General features: G+C 37.1%; 1 protein-coding gene across 1 annotated transcript; it reads left to right on the top strand.

Moving 5' to 3' along the window:
• Nucleotides 1-25,441, top strand: LOC103026537 (tyrosine-protein kinase yes). Its single transcript, XM_007230332.4, has 12 exons — nucleotides 1-439; nucleotides 11,280-11,567; nucleotides 13,295-13,394; nucleotides 14,310-14,408; nucleotides 14,709-14,812; nucleotides 14,911-15,060; nucleotides 16,644-16,799; nucleotides 17,882-18,061; nucleotides 18,686-18,762; nucleotides 19,537-19,690; nucleotides 24,079-24,210; nucleotides 24,770-25,441. Exons 2-12 carry the CDS (start codon nucleotides 11,288-11,290, stop codon nucleotides 24,976-24,978), a joined length of 1,641 nt encoding a protein of 546 aa, XP_007230394.3. The 5' UTR covers nucleotides 1-439; nucleotides 11,280-11,287; the 3' UTR covers nucleotides 24,979-25,441.
• The last annotated feature ends 970 nt before the right edge of the window (nucleotides 25,442-26,411 follow it).

The raw sequence follows: 26,411 nt of genomic DNA, 5'->3' as shown, positions 1-26,411 counted from the left end.
CCAGCCTGCCTCTGCTCGTGCCTCCGTCATGTGGGCATTCAGTAAATGCGGGAGGGGGGCGTGCGCGCCTGTGTGTGTGTGTGTGTGTGTGTTTAAGCAGAATCCGCGGAGATTTAACAGCTCTGTCCAGCTGTGCGCTTCTAACTCAACATCCGCCATGTTGTTAAGGGGGCTGAGGACACACACACACACACACACACACACAGTGGGTCGAGTGTGAGAGCAGCAGCTGAACGGACCACGACTCTCCTCTAATGTGTGAGCTGAGCGGGGACTGACGCTGAGCGCCGGGCTGCGGAGTGTGTGAGAGTTCAGCAGCAGCGTTGTGTGTGTGTAAGAGAGAGAGTGTGTGTGAGGAGATGAAGCGACCTCGACTCTGAAATGAACTTGGAGGAGACTTTACTGTGAAGGACGAGGGAAGGGTCTGTGCTCCTGAAAGGTCAGACTCTGTATATTTTACATTTTTGAGTGTGTGTCTGTGTATCACGAGTTGTTGTGAGTAGGTCACTTTGAACTGTGTTTAAATGTGTTATTTATATGGAGGCGTTAATCAGAAAAAGTGGAGGTACCAGATGGATGACGTGTGTGTGTGTGTGTGTGTCTGAGACTAAAAGTTGTCTTTTTTCTGTCTAGGGAACTGTCCATTCCACCTTAAACAGTGCAGCAGCATATCTGCCCTACTTAAAGGACCAATATATATTATTTATTTTCTCTACTAACGTATAACATGATCAGGATTTGTTGTCAGATATTTGGAAAAGTTAAACTAAGTATCTCCTGACAGCAGTGCTTCAGCCAGTAAGTCCTTTTTTAAACTATCCGCTGTGTTACAGCCTGAAAACACACACTGCCCATTCCCCAGTCCTATTTCCACACTCTGGGGTTGCCAGGTATAGAACACAAAATCTGCCAAACACAGCATGCCGATTCTGCATCCTTCTAAAATGCTTCATGACCAGAGACGGAGTAAAGTGTGAGTAAATATTAAATTCTAGTTTGATAGGTAAAGACTAGTCAAAAGAATTAAAGATAGATGACAATTGGCTGACAGATTGCCCTCCTATATTTTCTATTTTCTCACAACCATTAAAAGTGATGGCCATTTTAACCCTTTCAGACCCTGCATCCAATAGAGTGCATATTATCTACAGTATTTTTTTTTCTTTTGTTGCACATAGTACTAATTGAGACCTGATGTTTATCAGAATCAGGGTTTCCCGCAGTGCTTTATATTTAGGGCAGCCTCTTTGGCAACAAATGGCCCCCGGCCTTGATTACACCTCACCTCAAAACGCGTATACGCACAGACATTAAAGGAAGGGTAAATAGTGGAATCTGTTGGTAAAATATGTAACTACACCATCTATCTCCTGTTGCACCTTAAACATATTTTTTAAAATCGTGAATACGCTAATTATCCAGCAAGAAACAGTGAAACCACCAGCTCCCCCCTTTCACATCAAAAAAGGCTTCAGCTTGACTAACCAAGAGAAACCCTGCGAATAGACCATGAACAAACCAATGTAGAAGTTTGCAAGCCAAGGAAACAGTAGCTTACTGCACTGGAAAAACAGCAACTTAACAAGACATATGGGCATAGCAGCACTATAGCTAATGAGGCAAAGTAACAGCTCGTTAGTATTAATTTTATGTGATAAATGAAATTACTTTAAGCTCCTCAAATGTTTTTTCAGAAATTGACACTCATTTTTCCCAAGCTAGGAAATGGTTTGGTGTGTACCTCACTCTGCCTCCATCCTGGTTATATTATGTGAGCACAATCTGCAGCATGCAGAACTCCTTCTATTGCTGCATGCAAGTAATGCATTTCAAGTTTGCTGTTATTTAAGACGTTATCGCAGCTCTTTCTATGAGTTTAAGATGAAAAGTCTACTGTAACAACAATAAAATCACAGTTTATTGTATGATTCTACATGCACACATGGTTCACAGACAGTGAGAATTTGAGATAGGTAAAATGTTCCAGACTAGTCCTGGCAAGACACAAGCTTTTTTCAGTCACAACGGAGGAGCAGACAGGCCAGCTGTTCGCTATATCAGCAGCAACCAGTGTGACAGAACGCTACAACAGAAAAGAAAAGTTCTTTATTGACTCTACAAATGTGATTATTTGTTGCCATTGCAACAAGCCACTTGAACTATTATACAGTTCTTGTGCTTGTCTATGTGGGTTTAGTGTCCTAAACCTGGCAACTCTTGTGATATTAACTTTCTGCAGGGTACATATTGTTTCTTTAACCTCTGCACTGGATAAGGTGTAATAGAAAGTTCTAGTTAGAAGGAAACTTAGAAAAGTTTAAAAAATTGGGTGATTTAATCATATCAAATGTCATAGTATATGGTTTTTAATTCATTCAATGGTAATTACATGTTTACCCATAGTAACTGTTCAAATAGGTGATCCTACTACTAATTGTTGATTGTTTTTTTTACAATCACTAAGGTCGTAAGACATAAATAGAGATCTTTAAAGAATACAAGGAACATTTTGTAAACAATAAGGGAATAACCTTTATTTGTTCACTATGCTAGGCAAAAAAGAAGAAATGATTAAATATAGTAAATTGTATAAATTCTATATAAGCTCTGCCTTAACCATCTTTAAGTTTACATTATAAAACAAATCAATACTGTCATGACATAATTAAAACAGAATTACTACTATCTTCATTTTTTTTTTTATAAATGAATCTAATAAGAGCATACAATTATAAAATAACCACGACAGTAACCCAATATTTAACTCACTTTAATCATATAAAAAACATGTATAGCATTTCAAAAGTAAAGACAAATATATAGGAAGTTAAAAATAAAAAGAAATAAATAAAATACGAAATAAAAATAAATATTTTACTGATATGTGACATATAAAGTATAACACATGGATGTACATATATATAAAGTGTGTATATTATCATCATCAGCAGCATGCAGACTGTAAAAAAAACATTTTAGCCATGTTAAAATGTTACAAAAACACCTTCAGTAGAGGTAAAAAACGCATTTGGCCAAAAGACTACTGTACTGTGTAACAGAACTGCAGTAGGAATATCTTACAACGTCCAGGATCTGTGAGATGCTTGCTGGGCTATATTCTTCTCTCTTGGGATTTTCTTAGTCTAAAATAAAAACGAGAAGCTGAAACAAAGAACTAAAATTTGTGATGTGTTCAGTTACAAAGCAGTCCAGGTAATCACTAGTGAGAAATGAATTAAACATAAAATTAAAACTAAAAATTACTAAAATTACTAAAGACATTTCTTAAACATAACTGGATACAATATAGATTACCTTAATAACAAATAAACATGAATAGATGTATTATGATATTGAAAATGATTAATAGAGTTTAATTCTTGACACAAAAAATGACCTGTTTTTACTGAACAGTTGTTAATTACCACCCACCCAAGTTTAAACTAATTAAGTAGAAGTGTTTGTGTGTGTGAGAGAGAAAAAGAGAGATAGAAAGTATGAGAGTGTTAGCAGACCGGAAGAGGAATCATTTCCTCAAAAAGAAAAAAACATCACAAACCCATGATTGACCCCATTGCCATATGTGTATGAATTGGAAGTACATCCAGTCACCGTAGTCCAGTTATTACAGCACACAATATTTTTTTGGACCTCTCTCATGCCCTCTTTGCACTCCTACATTGTACATTAATGCTGAAGTCACCCAGACTATGAAGGAACACTTAAGGAATCATGTAGTAATTTAAAAGTGTTAAACAAACCGGTTTAACAAAATGGTTTCTGAGGCTGGTAACGCTGATGTACTTATCCTGTGCAACAGAGGGAACTCTTGGTCTTCTTAACCTGTGGCAGTCCTGATGAGATCCAGTTTTGTCATAACATTTTTGATGGACTTTGTGACTGGACTTTCTTGACATTTTTCGGGTTGACTGACCTTTATTTCTTGAAGTCATGTTTTTCTTTACTTAGTTGAGTAGTTATTGCTGTAATATGAATTAGAACATTACTCAAATAGGACTAGTCACTGTATACCAACTCTTATCTCTTCACAAATTTACAACTGATCTCTCAAACACAAGAAGTTCAAGTAATTAACTCTTGAAAAGTTCACTAAAAGCCATCCCAGGTGACTGACTCATTAAGCTGACTGAGAGGTTTATATCATATATTTAATTTTCATTGGATTCATTTGATTGGTAAGTCCACTGATGGCTTTTTTTAATTATGGATTTTTATACAGCTATTTTGACCACTCTTTTCCTTTACAGTGAAACAGGCTATTTGCTTTCTGAGCCGATTAGGGATGTGCCATATCGCATTGCACACAATATATTATGACACAGTAATATCATTTAAAAAAAAATCTGTATTGTGATAATAGCGGTATTCTGTTAGGAAAACTTTAAAGCTTTAAGGGTATTTTCTTTAGAATTGTTTATGCTTGCTGTTTATATGCATGTGATAAATATTCTGCACTAGTATTTTCAATTTATTTGCAAATTATTTGTTCTGTTATTATTTTATGCAAAATCACAATCTACACACAGTTTACAAAATAGGCTGCTTGTCCTTCACTCTGTGGTCCAGCTTGTCCCAAGAGAAGGTGTGTCCTCAAATCTTTCAAAAATCAAATAAAGATGATTTATCAATTACCCTGATGCAGTTAATAAGCTAAGATGTGTGTGGCTGGTTAAAGTTAGCTTCTCTAGTTTACAAAAGGAAATGCTGTACTAACACTACTAACAAAACATGGACTTGAATGCCCCCACCACTCTTACTACCATAATTACATAGTGTATCAAACCACTCAAACCACATCCAGAGACTCATTTGTTTCACACACTATAATAAATGATAAAACATCTCAGCAAAGCTGAGGTGGGGCAGCCATGCTGAGTAACCAGAACCACTTACCGCAGTGCAACATTTGGCATCACTTTATTCATTGTGGTGCAGATTTAAAAAGAACTAGATTGCAGTTCCTGCAGAAACTGTAACTGTGATTACACTGCTAATTCATAGCTGGTTGCTATGGTGTCTCTGCTGTTTGCTGTGGTGTTTCTAAGTGGTTACTAAGGCATTGCTATGGTATTCGTGTTGGTTGCTATGTTGTTTTAGAGTGGTTGCTAGGTGATTTCTAAGATGTTGCGATGGTGTGTGTGATGGTTGCTATAATGTTGCTAAGTGGTTGCTCGGTGGTTGCTAAAGTGTTGGTAGGTGCTTGCTGAGGTGTTGCTATGGTATCCATGGTGGTTGCTATTGTGTTCAAACATATGACGCAGCTATGGATATGACATACTGCAATCACTGCAATAATATTGTTGCAGAGTGGGTTATTCTGCAAAAGATAGGTCTAGTTTTTAATTGGCTCTTGAATGTGATAAATCCATGGCATTTCACTAAAGCATGTTTAAAGATTTTTTTTAATAGCTTTTGTAGCAAATAAAAATACATTTTAGCTTTGTGTGGTACCCTCTGATGGACCGACATCTGGTCAAGTGTGCATCTGACAGGAAGAGGTGTATAAAAACAAGCGTGGATGAAAGGTGTGTAATTAGAGATATGAGATCAGTGAGAAAGTCCAGTAATTATCAAGTTTAGCCAAGCATCTCTAGTTCTCACTGATCATCTCTACCTGCACACTAAGAAAAGTAAATTCAGATTTGTACTTAAAAGAGTACAAAGCTTGTCGCTGGGGCTGTACCTTATATTGAGGTACAAAAAAGTATCTTTCAGTGAAAGTCCTTTTTTGTACCCATGATTTTTGTGCCAGTAAAGATTATAAAGATTATAAACATTATCATCAACTGAATATGGCTCAAAAACTTGATGATCCAAAATTGTCTGTCTTTCAAATAAAACGTGCAATTAAAATATATATTGTTAATTAGTACAGTGATACAGAATACTGAGTGTACCCTTTGGCTGGTTAAATGGTACAAATTTGTACTTATTTCTGTTAGAAATTACTTTGTACTTCAGAGGGAACAAACCTGACCCTGTAAAGACCAATATTGTACCTTTGAGGGTACAATTATGAAGAGTGTACCTTTGAGTACAAAAAAGTACTCATATCGTACCTCTGTTTTTTAGAGTGTGGGATAAGTGATACATCTGTTTTTTTTTGTGCTTTTTCCTAAACTACTTCTTTAGTGTATGTAGCTGAACAGGTGGATATACAGCTCTGACAAATAAATAAAAAACAAACAAAATAAAAATATTGTCATCTACAGGATTTATTTGCAGACATTTGAGAAATATCTGAAATAACAAGCAGATCTTTTAGGCTTCAAGTAATGCAAAGAAAACAAGTTCATATTCACAAACATTTAATATTTGGTGGAATAACCCTGGCTTTTAATCACAGTTTTCATGCATCTTGGCATGTTCTCCTTCACCAGTCTTACACACTGCTTTTGGATAGCTTTATCCCATTTCAGGTCCAAAAAGCAGTTCAGCTGGTTTGATGGCTTGTGATAATCCATCTTCCTCTTGATTATATTTCAGAGGTTTTCAATTTACTAAAATCAAAGAAAATCATCATTTTTTTAGTGGTTTAAGTGTTTTTTTTTTCCAGAACTGTATGCTGACATGCAAAAAGTCATAGGAAAGTAACTTGTAATTGTGATTTTTACATTGTCCCAAAGAAGAAAGAAGCACTGCACTTTAATATATTTGCATTGTACATTTACATTTAAATATAGAATGTTGTGATTTGGGGAGGGAGGGTAGTGCACATAGAAATCTGTAGCTCGACCTAAGCTTTTGTCCTTATTGGCATTTTTCCTCTTAAGATACTTTCATTGTTATACTTTAAGTAGTTTTACCTGAGTAAAAAGCTTGAGCTGATACTTCAACTTCTACAGAAGTATTTTAAACCTTAGTATCTATACTTAAGTAAAGAATGAGTAAAGAATGTCAATACTTTTGAATCTTTGCTCAAAAGACTTGGAACAAAATGCTTCCTTATGAAAATTAGAGGTATTGCTAACTAATTAATTGCTAGTTAATAAAGTATATCATTTATTTGTCACATTATTTTAATTTGTTTTAATCAAGTTATACTGAGTAATGGTTCCAGCCTGGATGCGATGCTGCTGGTTTGAGGCTGCAGGACTGTGAAACTGCTCCATGCTTTGCTTGACGCAGATGAAGAATGCTGAAGCGTGTGGAAGGAAGTACTTCCAGCGGGAATCCAAAGAGAGAGAGCATTTTTGCAGCTGTGATTCGCTGTTTTGGAACGCGTTATGGTTGGGGTGTGTATGTTTGAGCGACTCGAGTGTGTGTGTGTGTGTGTGTGTGTGTTCGCGGTTGAGTAGCTGAGGTTGTGGGGGTCAGATGTGAGAGTGTTTTGACTGCAGATAGCAAGAACTAATGTCACAGTTAATGTGATTAAAGGCTTTAAAATGCAGTTTAGCAAGGATTAAAGATATAGCATGGTTTTAATGTGTGGAGTGTGTTTATGTGTGTTTGTGCGTGTGCAGGGTCATTCCATTAAAACATCTGCATAAACAGATCAGATATTATTGATGACTGCTCTTGTGTCTTGCGTTACTTTGTAGGTTTGTGTTTTCCTGCATGTCTGTGGGACTGTTTGTGCTAGACATAGTGACCTCAGCAAGCAAGAGGAAAAAACGGGAAAAAGACTGCTTTTGTATGTCAGGTCTTTTTTAATTGAGTGCATTACACCAGCCTTAAGCTCTCTTGAATGTTGAGCATTTGTGTGTGTGTGGGTGTGTGTGCTTGCAGTTGTGCTCCATTTGCTCCAGGCTAAAGGATGATGTAATTAATTAGTTTGTGTTACTAACTATAGGCTACACCAGGTCTATGCAGGATCAGCATCTCTGTGCTTCAGTAGAGGCTGGATTGTTTCCGCTCTGTGAATAGTGATTATGTCACACTCTATGTGTTCTGATTGGTGCAGTAAAGATTAGACTGCTTATTGATTAACACTTGAAAGTATATGTAGAAAAAAGTCATTTCAAATTGAATAAAATTGATGCAGATGCAAAGCAGCTTTACAAAAATCTTGCAACTGTCAGTCCTACCGCTCTGAAACCTGATTCACACATTAAAGACTCCAACTCCCAGCATGCACTCACACTGTACCTTCTGGACTCTGCTGATCACATGATGCTAAGGTGTTCACGCTCCCCAAGCTTCTGATTGCCCACATCTGGTCTCTGTTTGTTTAAATACCCCTTAGTTTCAGTAGCTCCCTGCCAAGTAGTAGTACCTAGCTCTTCTACCAAGCATTTTTTTTTTGTTTGTTTGTTTTCTTTGTTATCGATTGATTTTTTTGTTTTTTGACCACTCTCTTGCCTTTCCCTTTGTATCAGTTGTTTTCCGTGGCCTACCTTTTTTTTGTTTTTAGACTACACTTTTTGCCTAGCCCTTTATCTTCTGGATTCCCCATGTCTGATCCTTTTCCTCGACTACTCTCCATGATATGTTGTTTCTCACCGCCCTTTTGATGTTAACCATGCTTGTCCCTCGTAACTCATGTACGTTATATAATATATAATAATATATGTATAATACCTTATGTCTGACCCACATGTCTTCTTCAGCACATCCCAAAGATTCTAAATGGTGTTAAGCTCTGGACTCTGTGGTGAACAATCCATGTGTGAAAATCAAATTCTTACTTTCAATAGAAGTAAATGTAAAAAAAAAAAAGAGGATTTCTATGTCTATTCTATTATACCCTTCATCATGAAAGTTTGACACCACATTATTATAAAAGTGATATTCTTCTTACTTTAGATTTCCTTTATCCTTACTCTGATAAAAAAAGAAACACTAAGTGTTTCCATAGTGATCTTGCTCATAGTCATCCATATATTTACAGCAGGGGTGCTGATCTGGGATTTACACTATTAAAAGTGGTTGATTACAAGGAAGGGAGAAATCTATCTGTTACCTGCTAACCGCGTTAAGTGCTAGCTGTTTAGCTGCTCAGAGGGGAGTATTATCAGCCTGTAGCCTGCTGCTAACCCCGGCTAGCACGGCTGGAGCAGCATCAGCATTAGTCACTAAAAGTAAATATTTGACTGTAGTCTGCCTGTTAACCGTGTTGAAACAAGCTAAGTGGGACAAACCGCTAGCTAATATCGCCCTGGCTTACCAGAACACAGGGTTACTCAGGGTTGCGCTGTTATCAGCTAATGTTAATGCTCCAGCCTTAGTGGAGAAATTTGGGAATCTGAGCTTACTGTAAATAAACGGAAGCGCTTTACTTACCCAAATAGATTTCAGAAGAGAAATCTGTGTAGAGTAACATCCAGTGCTAGTTTGACTTTAAAATATGTATTTTTTTGAGAATTACAGTTTTGTTTACTTATCTTTACTTAATTTAGTTTAGCTACCTCTCAACACTACTCAGTGGCGAGACCTGCTGGATTATAAGGAAAACATTATGACACCCCTGTTTCTTATTAGTGTCGGTTAAAATGTGCCTTATAATCCAGTGTGCCTTATACTGCGAAAGAGTACATTAAGTAACTCAAGTTTATATTAAAAGTAGTCAGAATGCACCTCCATAATTTTATTCTTTTCGTTGTTTTTATGTTTTTAGTTTATAGTGTGTTATACCAACTGCAAATCCTCTTTCTGGGTAATCTCCACAGAGTCTCAGGATTAAAATGAAAATATTGAGGGGTGAAGACAGAGTCTCTCTCTGTCTCTCTCTCGTTCTGTTTTTTTTTTTTTTACTCTCCAGAGAGGATTAAGATGAAAATATTGAGGGGTGAAGCACGAGTCTGGTACATCATCACACTTGAAGATCATATTCCTTTTTGATTCTCTAATCTCTGAGTGAGCGAGGTTTCTGAGTTCATATTATCAAAGCAAATACTGGGCAGAGCAATAGTTGAAAGGAGTGTATTGGCACGTGTTGTATAGAGGAATGTGAGCGATTGCCCAGAAAGACAAGTTTCTCTCATAGCGCTTTGGGGACTGTTAGAAGTGTGCGTTAGGTTAGAGTGGCTGTTGTGCACAGGTCTGAACTTTAATACATGTTGAGTTCAGGATTTAGGCATTGGAAAGCTGGGCCTAGGCCAAAGGGATGCACTTCCAAGCACTCTTAATTTTGGCTAGCTTTGTGTTCCACTCAGACGCACCAGTGACACAACACTGGCTCTGCTCTTAGTGTATTTACTATTAGGCCCCACTTGATAAGAGTGCAACCACAAATCAGACAAGAGCTGAGGCAGTATGGAAAATACAAATCGTATTTTTTACACTATAAGGTGCACCATCAATAAACTATCAATAAACTTTCATTTTCTGGTCTATTGTCATACATAAGGCGCTCTGGATTATAAGGGGCGTTTTAAGAAACACTATAAGAAACTTCTAATTTAGCAGGTCTCGCCGCTGGGTGATGGTGGGGGGGTAGCTAACTAAGTTAAGTAAAGCTTAGCTAAGTAAACAAGTCAAACGAGTGCCAGATGTTAAGCTAAACAGATTTCTCTCCTGAAACATGTTTATTTGGGTGAGTAAAGTGCTTCCGTTTATTTACAGTAAGATTCCTGAAATGAAGACAGGGTTCTTGCCACGTAGCTTGTTTTAACATGGTAAACTAGTAGACTACAGTCCAATATACTCACCTTTAAACGAAGAAAGAGCTAGGGGGCTAATGCTAATCCTGCTCCAGCAGTGCTAGCTGAGGATAGCAGCAGGATACAGGCTGATAATACATATGAGAAAATAGCGGTTAGTGGCTAATGATACTGATATTACAGCTCCGGTGCTGAAGAACTAAACTGAAACTCCTGTGTAACGCTACACTTTAGCAGAGTGGCTTTACTGCTCCTTACAACCTGACTGGTACAATGTATACATAAGGTGCACTGGATTAAAAGTTGCACTGATGATTTTTGGGAAAACTAAAGGATTTTAAGTGTGCCTTTAAGTGTGTAGTGTGAACTATATGGTAATACTTTTGACTATTGTGTTAGTTGCAGACAATATGAACCCAAAATGTTGTATTAACATATCTGGTTATCTTCATTTCATTTGTTAATGTACACCAATTTATATTGGTCAGTTTAGTAAGCTAGTCACAGACACTAATTAAAGCTATTGTTGGTTTTACAAAGGTTGGTTATTTTATTTTTGAACATGATTTAATTATATCTAACACAACTTAGCTACAAAACTGGATTAGGTTATTAGGTAAATCTTCTGTTACGTAGAGTATGCTGGTACGAAGAGTATGTTGTTACAAAGAGTATGCTCCTAATCTGTATGTATGTCTGTGTGTGTGTGTGTTACAGGTGTTGCTATGGGCTGTGTTGAGAGTAAGCAGGATAAAGCTGCACCTCAGAAGACAGACAGCTCATCTTCTGCAGCCCAGTCTGCTGCCGACGCACAGGGGCATTATGGACCTGAGCCGACACACCCCCTTCAAAACCAAACCCCACACACCACCACACCCTGCGCTTCACACAGCGGCACACACACCAGCACACTTATGCCTTTTGGTGGTACAGCAGATATAACACCTTTTGGAGGTATTTCATACACTACAACTGGAAGCACCGCGTTTCCTGGGAGTGTAACAGGTAAGCCACGTGAACATGGTGAGCTCATACACAATCACACAATGAGCCCTATGTTAGTCGTCAACCACGAACCGTACAGCTGGATTTAGGCTGTGTCAGTGTGTCTTTGCTATCATATCTGTATCTTTGAGGCTGCATTTGTGTGTGTGTGTGCGTGTGTGTTTGCAAACACTGGACTGGGTTGAGACTGCAGGGGGCGCTAGCTTGTCTTCCCTCAGCTGACCATTTGATTTTGGCTTAACCTCTCCATTTGGTACCCCACTTTGCATTCTGCATACTGCCTACACCACCCTCAGACTCAGATCATCGAGTCCATGTCTCATATTCTGAACGGCTGTAATTTTTATAAGGACATGTATATCTCCAGACATGAGAGAATAGTGGAATTAATTTGTAAAAAACTGCCATCCGTTTTTTCTTCCTCAGTCTCTGTACATATGAACAGTGTGTGTGGTGAAGCGGCTCTGTATGAAATATCTGCCAGAAGGCCTGATGTGGTTACTGTAGATGTGGAGGGTAAATCTGTGTTTCTGATTGAAGTAAGCTGCTGTTTGGACTCATCAATGGAGGAAGCTTTTTGTACAAAGATTGTGAAATACCAGCCACTCTTAGAGTGTATTAATAGTTTAAGCTACAAATGTACTCTGATTGTGCTTATTTTTGAAAACCTTGATCACATACACCGATTGGCTATTAGGGGTCTGCAGATTCTTGGCTTCTCAAAAATTAGAGCCAAAAAGTTAGCCAGATATTGTTCTATATCTGCAATAATTGGAAGTCAACATATTTGGAGAAAGATATGTTTTGTGTATCCATATAGGTATATGTAAATTACAAAAAAAAAAAAAAAACACCCTTTTGTACCTGTTTATTATGAACTGATGCTGGCATGGTCATGTACTGCTGTTGGATGATGTATGCATTTAAAAAGATTTGGGTCTTTTAATTATGTATTTTAAATTGTAGGCCTAAATACATGTGTTAAATGTGCGTGTCATGCCTCCATTGCCAAGATAGTTTTTTGCTGTCACAATAACAATACACCACAAATTTACCTGAACACATCAGCGTAAATACAGCTCTGGAAAAAACACTTCAGTTTCTGAATCAATATCTCTGATTTTGCTATTTATAGACGTACAGGGTTTCAACAATAAAACTAAAAATCTTACATATCACTATTTTGTCTTTTGTTCTTTTCTCTGCTGCATACATTACCTGGAACATTGTACATCATGACTGCAGAGTAATTTATAAAGCTTTAAACACAGCACAGCCTCTTAATAGGCCTGTCACAATAACTGTTTTTGTACGTCGTATTGTCAATATAATAGTTGTTTGGACAAACAATTTTATTGTCGTTTTAATACCATTTTATACTACTGTATAATAATAACATTGAAGCATAATACAAATACACATACTTTTTTTCAATATGTCACAAAAAGCACAAAAATAACAAAGCTATTTATATCCACTCATACAAGTCTGTTTATGGAGAAAGGCCCAAATTCTGAAAACACAGGGTCAGATTGCTGTTGTTAGCAAGAATATTATTGTTAAATGTTGGCAATTAATCCCCAATACACATGCTTGCCCAAATGTGGGTAAAAATCCACACAGATCCTTAATCAATATGTAATTACAAATTCAGTTACACTTCAGGTATATTTAATTCTGCTGTTAGTTATTAACAGCTTCTCTCTCCTGTTCACTCATTCTTTTAGGTGGAGTAACTTTTTTTGTTGCACTCTATGATTATGAAGCCAGAACTACAGATGATCTATCATTCAAGAAAGGAGAGCGTTTTCAGATCATTAACAATACGTAAGTAAATTCTTTTCAACTACAAACTCTTTTGAGTTAAAGCTGTATCATACAAATGGTAAAGCATTTTAAACCTTTTTTAAATCTTTCAGACAAAAATAATAATTTAAAAACTAGGAAAACTAAGAAAAATTGCCCCTTTGTGTGGCCACTTTTTTCCCTATGTAATGATTCCCTATGTGTGTTTATAAAAGAGTCATTTATCTGACTGGTAAATCTTCAAAATGATGCTGGGTGACCAGCTGTTGAACTGAGCACATGGCAGTGAGATTAAGAAGCATGTAAACATTTCCCCGAATCAGGTTTAACCCCCTTCAACTCTTAAGGACCTTTTAAACGGGACAACACTTTCACTCTCTCTTCTTACAGCAATGTAACGTACATTAGTTGTACAGCAGTTATTGAAACTGTTGTATAATGAATATATCTGCTATGTATAAACAGAGACAACCGATGTGTACAAATCTGCTTTACATAAATCTGATAATAAAGCACACAGACACACGTAAAAACAAAAAACGCGGTTCGTCCCGCGTAGCTTGTTTTAGCACAGCAGACTACAATCTGATATATTCACCTCTGAACGGTGAAAGAGCTAGCGCTTAGCACAGTTAGCTGCTGATGCTAACACTGCTCTAGCAGTACTATCTGGATTTAGGAGCTCCTTCTGAGAGTTAAAATTTATACAAAAGGCACATCGAATTACAAGAAGCACTGACGAAAGTGCGCGTTATAGTGCAAAAAATATGGGGTACTGTTTATTAGGCAGTGAGATTAAGAAGCGCATAGACATTCCCCAAATCTGGTTAAGTGTGTTTTGTAATGTATTCAGGTATAGCTGTTAAAAAAAATAATGTTCTCTCTTTCTCTCTCTCTCTTTCTCTCTCTTTCTCTTTCTTTTTCTGTCTCTTGAAGTGAAGGAGACTGGTGGGAAGCGTGTTCCCTAAGTTCAGGTTTACAGGGCTACATCCCCAGCAACTATGTGGCTCCAGCAGACTCTATTCAGGCTGAAGAGTGAGTCTGTTTATTACGGTTATTTTACTCATAATTCAGCAGCGTATTTAATGTATTTTTTAAGGTTTTATGTTTTTTAAGAACTTATCAGCAGTAATTACAGCATTACAGCATTATTATTGTTATCTTATAATCAGCTCCACATTTGGGTTTGTGATTAGGAGAGGAGATATTCTTGCTGTAAATGATCTAAATTTGATGAAAAAGTCAGACGTCAGGCTGAAACATGTAAAGATATAATATTGTTCTGTGTGAATATGACTAAAACTGCTTGTGTGTATATATGTGTGTGTGTGTTAGGTGGTACTTTGGTAAGATGGGCCGTAAAGACGCAGAAAGACTGCTTCTCCAGCCCGGCATCCAGAGAGGCATGTTTCTGATGAGGGAGAGTGAGACCACTAAAGGTAATGATGGATGGATATGGAGAAGTGTTCTAGGCAGAAAAGCTGTGTGTCTGATTAATGTCTGATCTATGATTAATCTCCTCCTTTCCTCTGTGCAGGTGCGTTCTCTTTATCTATCCGTGACTGGGAGGAGGATAAGGGAGAGAATGTGAAACACTATAAAGTACGGACGCTGGACAGCGGAGGATATTACATCACCACACGTGCTCAGTTCAGCACACTCCAAAGCCTTATCAAACACTACACGGGTAAATCTTCCTCCTGTTTTCTCATTCTTACTTTCTCTTAACACAATCCCTCTTGCTAACATAACTTACAAAAAATGAATACTGTCAGCAAATCTTGGTATGGTAATATCACTAACAACTGCACTTAAATAAAGGTCATTTAAGTGTAGCTATAGTATTTATATTAAAGCTACCTGTTATGAGTCCCCCCCAAGTTCCCTTTCACATTTTAAAATTATTTTCATGGACCCCCTACATTTTACATATTAGTTCACACAGCACTGTTTCTATTGGTTTGCCAAACAATCCCTTCCACTTGATCGATAGGAGAATACACATACCACTAAATGTCCACTTCTGGTATTCTGGGTCGCCTATACAATTTTAGACTAGTTAAATAGTTCAATTGGTCTCTAAAATAGTCAAAGAGTTAAGTCACATTTGTAGGTAAAATTGTGTGTTTAACAATCTGTTAAAAGACACAAGGAAATGGCATCTAATTCATTAAAATGTTTTGGGAGAAAAGACCATTTCTGCCCCCCCAAAAAAAAGTAATGATGCTGACACCCTTGGTTTTACAGTTCTCATTTCCTAGACACCATTCTCTATATAACAGTCAATGAACCATCAACATTATTTTTAATCACAATTACAAAGCCACTTTATGATGTTTTTCGCACTATTATGCGCACCTAATGTCCTTTTTTTTCCAAAAATCGTCACCTTATGAATGAATTTTACCAGCCAGGCTTTAAGGAGCAGTAGAGCCACTTTGCTAAAGTGCAGCGTAATAAAGGAGTTTCAGTGTAGTTCTCCAACACTATTAGCATTAGTCGCTAACTGCGCTAGCTTATTGGCTGTCCAGAGGTGAGTACTATCGGCCTGTAGCCTGCTGCTAACCCCAGCTAGCCCTGCTGGAGCTGCATTGTCATTAATGCTAGCAGTTAGCCGCTAATTCTAATGCTTCAGCTTTAGTGGAAATATGGAAATCTAAGCTTACTGTAAAAAATCGGAAGCATTTAACTCACCCAAATAAACAGTTTTCAGGAGTGAAATCTGTGTAGATTAACATCCAGCGCTCATTTGACTTGTCTGACTAGTCTGAAATGTTTTTTTTTTTTTTTTTTTTACAATTTTGTTTACTGAAGTTCGCTTAGCTTTACAGGCCCTCCAGCAGCGAGACCTTCTGAATTAGAAGAGAAACATGATGACATCCCTGTTCCTAATGAGTGCCGCAAAAATGTGTCTTATAATACGATGTGCCTTATATACGAAAATAGACCAGAAAATAGATGTTCATTGATTATGTGCCTTATAATCCGGTGCGTCTTATAGTGCGAAAATACTGTATGTAGTTATATAATTACCTGAAGTTTGCATTCAATTTACATTCTTTTGCATTCAAAAATCTAAACCACACTTGTTTCCACTTGTTCCATAAAATTCATATTCAGATTATAAAAAATATCTCTTCTTTTACATGCAGAATTTCAGAATTTCTTTTGTTTGATTAAATTAGCTGCAAGTAAATTATGCAACGTTATTGAGGTACAAGGTAGCTTATGTTTCTCTTACTTTCTCTGTGTTTCTGTCCACTTCTGTAGCCCACGCAGATGGTCTGTGTCACAGATTAACAGGAGTGTGTCCGACAGTGCGACCACACACACAGGGTTTGGCCAAAGATGCATGGGAGATATCCAGGGACTCACTCTCTCTGGAGGTAAAACTGGGCCAGGGCTGCTTTGGTGAAGTTTGGATGGGTAAGAAGAAAACACATAAAGTCTCCTCCTAAAAGTGTTTGTTTTTGAAATCCACCAATTATGATTTAGTTCTTGCACCAGGCCTATAATGTACCATTTAACAAATAAATACATCCTTCACTTTTTCTTACAAAACTGAAGATATAACACATTGATCCAATGTTAAGTAGTCAGTCTAGGGCTTGAATAACACAAAATCAATAACTCAGAATAACACACATTAAAAAAGCCATTGATGTCTAAACCACTGGCAACACAAGTGAGTAAACCCATAAGTGATAATGGCCAAATTGTGCTGAATTAACCTTTTTTTTGCCTCCCTGGTGTCATGTGACTCGTTAATGTTACAAGGTCTCAGGTGCAAATAAGGAACAGGTCTGTTAAATTTGGTGTTTTGGGTACAATTCTCTCATAGTGGCCTCTGGATATTCAACATGGCACTTCATGGCAAGGAAACTCTGAGGAAGTGAGAAACAGAATTGACGTTCTCCACAAATATGGCCTAGGCTATAAGAAGATTGCTAACTCCCTAAAATTGAGATGTCCAAAGTCATACAGCAGTTTTCCAGGAATCAGAAGCTATAGTCCACATGTTCAGCAAATATCCAGAAGTTGGCTTAAAAAATAGTGCCAAATTAGTGCTGTCAGCTGCCAAGCAACACACTTGCAATAATGTAGCAGCACCACAGACATTTTATAATATTATAGCAAATACATGGAATGTTCTGGCAATCACTCACAGAGACACCATAGCAACCACCTAACAAACACTTCATCATAGCAACAAGCATAGCAGCAGCAATACTTTGGATACGAAATCAACTGCCAAGCATTTAGGAACACTAGAAATCACCTAGAAATCTCTAAACAAACCCATAACAACCACCTTTTGTACCATAGCAGCCACCTTACAAAAACCTAACAACGTGTTAGCAACACAATAGCAATGAGTTAGCTTCAGCATATGAACAACATAGCAACCACATAGCAACACATTAGCAACCAACTAGCAACAATGGTTTTACCCTATTGAACTGCCTGAAGGTGAGAACCTATCATAATCACTCTCTCTTTTTGATCAGGCACATGGAAGAGCAGTACTAAAGTAGCGGTGAAGACCCTGAAGCCGGGCACCATGTCTCCAGAAGCTTTCCTGCAGGAGGCCCAAATCATGAAGAAGCTCCGTCATGACAAACTGGTGCAGCTCTACGCTGTTGTGTCCCAGGAACCCATCTACATAGTGACAGAGTTCATGAGCAAAGGTGCGTCCCTCATTCTTTCTCTCTCTCTCTCTCTCTCTCTCTCTCTCTCTCTCACTCAATAAATAAAATAAAATAAATTTGTTTAATCTCACAGATTTAATCAACACACTTATTCCAATGATAAACAATTCACAAAACATCAGGTTGAGGTACCCCTGATGTGCTAAAGGCTGTTGAAAAACTCAAAAAAAGAGCGGTCTTTGTTTTGCATGCCAAAAAAGCTGATATATTATGCATGCGCTCATATGCTCATATACTGTCAGGGAGTCTTTTAATGTCAAAATTTTCCCAGGAGAACTAGGACAGCAGGAGAGCTTTGACAGCTTCTTAAAGTCATGCCAACAGTGTGGCAGAAGAAATTTATAGTATAGTATACCATGCTTTTGTACCTAATCAATGCTATGCACTTTTTTCGTGGTCTTACTTCATTTTCAAAGAGTGTACCTGAACATAAAGATGCACAGTAAAAAAAAAATTGCATGGTTTAGTATTTATTAATTACAATGTAGTATCTAACAATGTGCTTATTTATGACAAATTTGTCAGGGGGTTGTTTTTTTATTTTCATTAATTTATTAATTAGTTTTCAGAATGATCAAGCTTAGATTTTCTTTTTTTTTTCAGGCAGTCTTCTGGACTTCCTTAAAGAAGGGGAAGGGAAAGTCTTAAAGCTTCCCCAGCTGGTGGACATGGCAGCACAGGTGAAACCTTTTTTTTATAGTGCTAATGAAAAAAAATATATCATAAATCATAAAAACACAAAACACGATAAAATGATATTATTTGTAGTAAATGTTGCAGTTATAGTGCTAACAGTACTAAAAGTTTAGTTCAGTGTTAAAAGTAGTAGTAGTTGTAACATTAGTAGCATGTATTACTAACAGTAATAATAGGACCAGTAATAGTACTGCTAACACTACTAACATTTATTTAATAGTAGTTAGTGATATGTATTACTAACTGTAGTAGTACTGCTAACAGTACCAAACATTTTAGTAGTAGTTAGTAATATGTATTATTAACAGTATTAATAGGATCAGTAGTACTGCTAACAGTACTAAACATTTTATTATTGAGAGTAATAGTAGCAATATTTATTGCTAACTGTAGGATTAGTAGTAGAGCTAACAGCACTAATAATTTTAGCATTGAAAGTAGTAGTAAGGGCGCCAAGTGGACTAGCAGTCTAAAGCACTGCCATGGTTGGGAGATTGCTGGTTCGAATCCCAGCCATGTAGCTTGCTATCAGCTGCGAGCTGTCTGTAAGCTGATGTATCGGAACAAAGTTGCTGCAATATTCTTTAAGTGCCATTGTACTTATAACCATTGTAGTAGTAATAGTAGCTATAATAGCAATGGCAGTGGGAGTAGTAATTGTACATGTGGTATTAGAAGTAGTATTAATTCAATAATTTCATATTTAATATCTGTATGCTGTAAAAAAATGAAACTGACCTTTTTTCTGTTTTGTGCAGATCTCTGATGGGATGGCGTTTATCGAGAGGATGAACTATATCCACAGGGACCTGCGGGCAGCCAACATCCTAGTCACCGATAACATGGTGTGTAAGATTGCTGACTTCGGCTTGGCCAGACTCATCGAGGACAACGAGTACACGGCCAGACAGGGTCAGTCACAGCATCTTTCAGTCTCACTAGTTTCTGCTTTATATTCACCTTATTTTCCATTATAGCAAGCTAGGCTAATGTCATTTACTTTGTGTTAGAACGTCTGGTTCTAGTGCAGATATACTGATATGGGTTACATCCACAGCGGTGATAAACGCAAAGTTTGAGTAGAATAATATATTCAGTTATGGGGAAATTACAATAATTCGAAAATAAGGAAAATTTCAGGAAAAAACTCCCAGTGAAATGCTGGTCAGCACAGGCATCTGTTAACTGCTGTAATAAGGGAGACAAGCGGACTTGGAGGAAGCTTGGCTGCCTAGAGATGCTTCATAAGCGGCAGTTTGAAAAGAGGTGGTAGCTGATTTCACATGTGTCGGTTGAAGGATGTGCTATTCTTCTCCTAATGTCCTAATGTTGGGGGCATTACTATTAATGGTGTAAGTTGGATAACTGTGAAATTTCCAAATTGGGGAGATTAGAAATAGAAAAACAAAGTCTATAGTTGAAGGCTCTACATTTAACACATCAATATATCAAAACATCTGGTTTTACCATTTTCTTAAAGAGAGGCCAAAATCAGAATATCCTTACCCAGAGAAACGGCTTGGTCATGACGCTCTGGTGAAGTGTGCGCTTGAGTGCTAGTGAGGCTGTCAGGTAAGACATTAGCATAAGAGCCACACAAGCATTTTGTTGTAGTTTCACTGCAATTTTTATCTCAGTATTTGGGTTGAAGTTTTATATTTTGGACAGCGTGGTATAAAACAGGCAGGGTAACAAACATACCAAGGGGAGTGAGACAGTCCAGGTCTAAAAATGTCAGATCAGTATCAGAGGGCAAGGCAAAAATCATTATAAGGTTAGCAAAAATGGGTCATACACAAAGTAAACAATACAACAATAAAAGCGCTTTGTAAAGACAGACCGAATCAATCTAATACTTGGCAGTGAGTGAGTAAAGGGCAGCGGCATATATAGAGAGGTGGACAGGTGAAATCAATACTCAGGTGATTGTGGACTAGGACGTGTCATGTGATCAGTCATGTGAGAGAGTAAATGATTGAGGCTGATGTATGGTGAATTCTGGGCAATGGAGTCCAGAGATATGAGATCACTGGTAGACACAGACGCAGGAGAAATAGAAGAACCAATACCAACTATTTGAAATGACCAGAAGTTCTAACACAAAAGCGGAAGAAATCTCTTGAAAGTGGATGTGGTGAAATATTTTTTTTTTCTGATCTTGTCATCCATCCATTTTCCATTGCTTTAATTCATCTGGCAGTTAAACACAGTTTTATCTCACCTTTATACATACTTGGGATTTATAGACAGTGGGGCCTGATCTGCTTCGATTGCAGGCAGCCAGATACTGTCTGGCCAAAATCATATAAAGTTCACAACCTGTATAAATCTGCAGAAATCTGCAGAAATCTGCGAAGTCTTTTTAGCAGGAAGAAATCAGATGTTATGGGAACTCATAAGCATTTGATTACAGTTGCATTATTTTGTGCCAAAGAGTCTTGATCATGCCAGCATACAGAAAAGCGTAAGCATACCATTTTAAAAAGGTGGAATATACAGCTCTGGAAAAAAATACCAAATGATGAGGTTCTTTGATTTGACCAAATTAAAAACTTCTGGAATATAATCAAGAGAAAGATGGATGATCACAAGCCATCAAACCAAGCTGACCTGCTTGAATTTTTGCACCAGGAGTGGCACAAAGATGTCCAAAAGCAGTGTGTAAGACTGTTGGAGAAGAACATGCCAAGACTCATTAAAACTGTGATTAAAAACCAGGGTTATTCCACCAAATATTGTTTTCTAAACTCTTAAATCTTTATGAATATGAACTTGTTTTCTTTGTATTATTTAAGGTCTGAAAGCTCTGCATCTTTTTTGTTATTTCAGCCATTTCTCATTTTATTGACTTAAACACATACATGTAAATAGCAAAGGAAAAAAACGATTCAGAAACTGACATTCAACTACTGAGAAATGCACATGGATGCCATTTATTTAATGTGCATAGCATGAATAATGTATTCTCTTGTTCAGTAATTATGTGCATAAATCATTAAGTTGAATACGATGCATCTGCACTGATTTTGGACCATGGTAACAAATAAACTCAGTTGTTTTTTTAGGTTGAGTCCTACTTAATATTGAGTCTCAGGACAGCTTCAAGCAGAAACAAAAATTTACCACTTTCTTTCTTGCATTCCAGCCCAAATATAACTATCCTAAACTGTTTGTTGGTTTGATAGAGTGTATGTTTTAAACACAAAAACCTGCAATTTCAAATTAGGATGACACATTTTGTTTCAGTTGTGTTTTTGCTGCAAGCGAAATGCTGTTCATTTATTTTTGTGTGTGTGTTCATTACTCAGAGACTTGCTGAGGGTTAAGGGAGGCAGTGAAAAGGGAGTGATGTGGCCTCACTGAGAGGTTAATCCAGCTGTTCATGGAGTATTAGTCCAGAGTTGGCACACACAAAACAGCTGCTCAGATGCAGAAAACAGAAAACACACTTTCCAGCACTCTTTGTTATACAGTTGTATCAGTTCTATTTTGTACGTTTATATTGTTTTCATTTTATTATATATTATGGTTTATGGTGGTTATTAGTAGTAGAAGCAGCAGTTGTACTGGTAGTAATAAAGTATTAGAACAGTTAGTAGCAGTAGTAGTAGTACTATTAGTTTTAATAGTATTAGTAGTTGTAGTAGTAGTATTAATATTAGTAGTATTGCAAGTATTCATTCCTGTTTGTATCAGCAGCAGTAGTACTGTTAGTAGTGCTATTCATAGTGGTAGCAGTGGAATGAGTGCTGCTAGTAGCAGCAGTAGCTGTTATAGTATTTACAGTAGTAGTATTTGCAGTAGAAGTAGAAATATTAAAAGTAATAGTAGTATTAAAATCATTTGTAGTAGTAAAAGTAGTGAAAGTATTAGCTGCTCTTAGAGGTAGCAGTGGTAGTAGTAATATTAGTATCAATAGCAGGTGTAGTTATAGTACTAGCAGTCGTTGTATTAGTAGTAGAAGTAGCAATATCATTAGTAGTAATCATATTATAATTATTTGTACTAGTAGTATCATAATTAATTGCAGTAGTAGTAAAAGTATTAGTAGTAGAAGTAGTACTACTACTGTTCAAAGAATCAGTAGTAGTAATAATATAATTAATTGTATTAGTAGTAAAAGAAGTAATATAAGTGGTAGTAGTAGAAGTATTAGCTGCTGTTAGAAGAAGCATTAGTAGTTGTGGGAGTAAAAATATTAGTATCAATAGTAGTACTAGCAGTAAAAGTAAAAGTAGTAGTAGCATTCTAATTATTTGTAAGAGTAGTCATAGAAGGAGTAATATGGTAAAAAAGGTGGTAATAGTAGTAGACGAATTAGCTACGGTTAGAGGAAGTAGTAGAAGTTGTGGTAATAGTAATAGTATTACAATTATGTTGTAGTATTCTAATAGCATTTTAATTATTATTATTAATAGTAGTAGTAGTAATATAATTAATTGTAGTAGAAGTAGTAATATTATTGGTAGTAGTAGTAGTTGTATATGCATTAGTAGTAGTGGAAATATTAGCTACTAGTTTCAAAAGCAGTAGTAGTTATAGTATTAGCAGTAGTAGTAGTAGTAGTAGTAGTAGTAGTAGTAGTGATTGTATTATTATAATGATGTGTTGTGAAAGTAGTAGTATTAGTAGTAGTATCTACTGTTAGAAGCAGCAGCAGTAGTAGTTGTTCTGGTAGTAATATTAGTAGCAATCAGAGGTGGAAAAAGTACTGAAAATTGTAATTAAATAAAAGTACCTTTACTTTGTTAAAATTCTACTCAAGTAAAAGTAAAAGTACTCATCTAAAAATCTACTCGAGTAAAAGTAAAAAGTACTCAATTTAAAATGTACTTTGAGTAAAAGGTTTTAATGAGCTATTATTCCTCATAATAATTTGTACCTTTCAGGCAGTATTTGTTCAGACCACCCCATAAAACAAGTGGCATAGGTTTCTATGATCCATTTTATGGATCATAGAACTATTAAACGTTTATGGTAATATAGGTGACTATAAAATGTATTTTTATATTTTTTTAACTTTCCATTGCTATGCTTTAACTGCTATTTACATGTTTTTTTTTTACATTCAAGCAGATTGTTTAATGATAAAAGTACTTAGACCACATGCTTTCTCAGGTTTGATGTGGAAGTTTTGAAAGCTGACAGCTCTGTCCGGCGGGGCACATTTTACATTGCATGAGGACGTTATTGCCTCGTTATTCCACATGCGATCATCCGTGCCAATTTTTTTTTAATTCTGACACTTGTTTTTTTTCCTCTGTATTTCATTCTCTTCCTTGTTCTGGGTAACTTTCTAGGTGCTAAATTCCCAATTAAATGGACGGCTCCTGAGGCTGCGCTCTACGGCAAATTCAGCATTAAGTCTGATGTGTGGTCCTTTGGTATTCTGCTCACTGAACTCGTCACCAAGGGTAGAGTCCCTTACCCAGGTTAGTGAAGCAGCTGGTTCAGGTCCGGCATTAGGATACATTCTCAGGCCTGTCAGAATGAATGATACATTTACATTTCCTCTTGCTCAGTCTTTATCATGGACTGTGGGTTTATGTGGGTGTTTGTGATGAACAGAGGTCACAGCGGATGACTCCATCTAACTTACAGTTCTTTGTCTTGCCCACATACAGACACAATCTCTCTCTCTCTCTCTCTCCCTCGCTCTCTCTCCATTGCCCTCTTTTTTCTTTAGTAGCAGATTAGTTGAGTCCATCTGTCTGCTGTTGTCAGATTGAGTGTGACTCTTAGTTTTGATCCATCTGTCTTTCTCTCTCTTTCTCTCTCTCTCTCTCTCTCGCTCACAGACACAGTCCTACTCACACATCTGTCTCTCTTTGTCTCACAGTTAAGCGCTCAAACTGAAACAAATGTCAAAGCACAGTCAAACATTTCTCAGTCCTCTTCTGTATCTTTTTTATTGTATTTCTCAATTTTTCAGTTATTTGTTTTCTCTCACTCTCTATCTCTTTCTTTTTTATCTCTTTGTCTCTTTCTCAGGTATGGTGAACAGAGAGGTGTTGGAGCAGGTGGATCGCGGGTATCGTATGCCGTGTCCTCCGGCCTGTCCAGCGTCTCTGCATGAGCTGATGCTGCAATGTTGGAGGAGAGAGCCAGACGAGAGGCCAACATTTGACTACATAAAGGGCTTTTTAGAGGACTACTTTACTGCCACAGAGCCACAGTACCAGCCTGAAGAGGAGCTTTAAAACTTAAAGCACAAATGCTTCACTTAGGGGTCATTTATTCAATTTACACTCAAATGCATTTCAACATATTTTTTCCCTGTAGAATCTGAAACAGGTAAACACTACCACTGACAACAATTTCAGTGCATCTCCCTGTATTTAAATAGTAACAAAAACATGCTGACTCAAGACTCACTTACATTGCAAGCCAATAGGCAGTTGTTGAATTCTGTTAGCGATCACTTATATAAAATAAGGATGTAAATATATGTAACTCTTTCAGAGATGGGGATAGTTTTACAGATGGAAGAATTTCTGGAAAAATGTTTGCGGAAAAGTTTTTACAGGCCCCTAACACGATTCTGTATGAATTTTAGAGATCTTGTGGGTGAAAAAAAGTATAACCAGAACTACATTTTGTGTGGTCGCTTTACAAAGTTGGAATGGATCCCAAAGAAGAAACTTGAGATCTCTTAAGATCTAAATACATATATATAAATATATTTTGGATAACCTGTTCTGACATCATCCTTAGATTTTTTTCTTATATTTGTCATCTTTGATTTTGAAAACAATTTTGAGAACAATTGGTATTCTTTAAAAATATGGGGTCTTATATTTTTTATAAACTTTTTGCTCTTTAAAATGATCAGTTTAAATTGTTGAATTACTAGGAATACAGACCTGCCAACCTTTGAATTTTAAAAGCACAAATCCCAATAGAAAGAAATAATAGAGTAGTGTGGTTTAGGCCAGGCAGACTAGAGCTTTTTAGCTGTACTAAAATATCTCAGGGTAGATTTGATGCTTTAAAATAAGGAATATTGTAATGTGCTGAGTTGCTGAATTTAACAGAGAGCTTTAATAGAGGACATAAGTGATAGTGTAGCTAACTGTATCAGCTGTGTGTATGTGTGTGCGCTGAGTATGTATGAGAGACAGAGAGAGAAAGCAAGTGAGAAAAAGACAAGTGAGAGAGAGCACCAGAGAGTCTTCAGCACAGTGAGGCTGTGACAGCAGTTTGGAGGAAAATGAAATGTGGAAAAAAGTAGCAGATGGATCAATAGTTAGTTTGCTGGATAAACTTCCTTGCTAACCAGACATGTGATAAACAGTTCAAATGGCCACGAATATATTTGCACAGACAAACTAGCTAGGTGAGCTGGGGTGTGCTTTTTTTATAAAAATTAAGCACTCTGATTGGCCAAAAGCATTCCGGTGAAATGTAAGATCATACGATATGTGGACTTTAGAGCATGGAACCGTACAAGCGTACTAAAGTCGCTTTTCCACTGGCATGTTGCCGGTGCTGGTGCCAGGTTCCCGAACGGTTCTTTGAGTTTCCACCGCATCACAATCACAGGTTCTCGCCAGAAAAGCCGGTTCCGTTCTGGCCCTACGAACTTGCTGGTCTGGAACCAGCGAACCTGTGAAGCGAGTGACCAAAGGACGTA

Source organism: Astyanax mexicanus, chromosome 8, assembly GCF_023375975.1.
Source record: "Astyanax mexicanus isolate ESR-SI-001 chromosome 8, AstMex3_surface, whole genome shotgun sequence".
Taxonomy (NCBI): domain Eukaryota; kingdom Metazoa; phylum Chordata; class Actinopteri; order Characiformes; family Acestrorhamphidae; genus Astyanax; species Astyanax mexicanus.
This window is presented reverse-complemented; position numbering and strand designations above follow the sequence as displayed.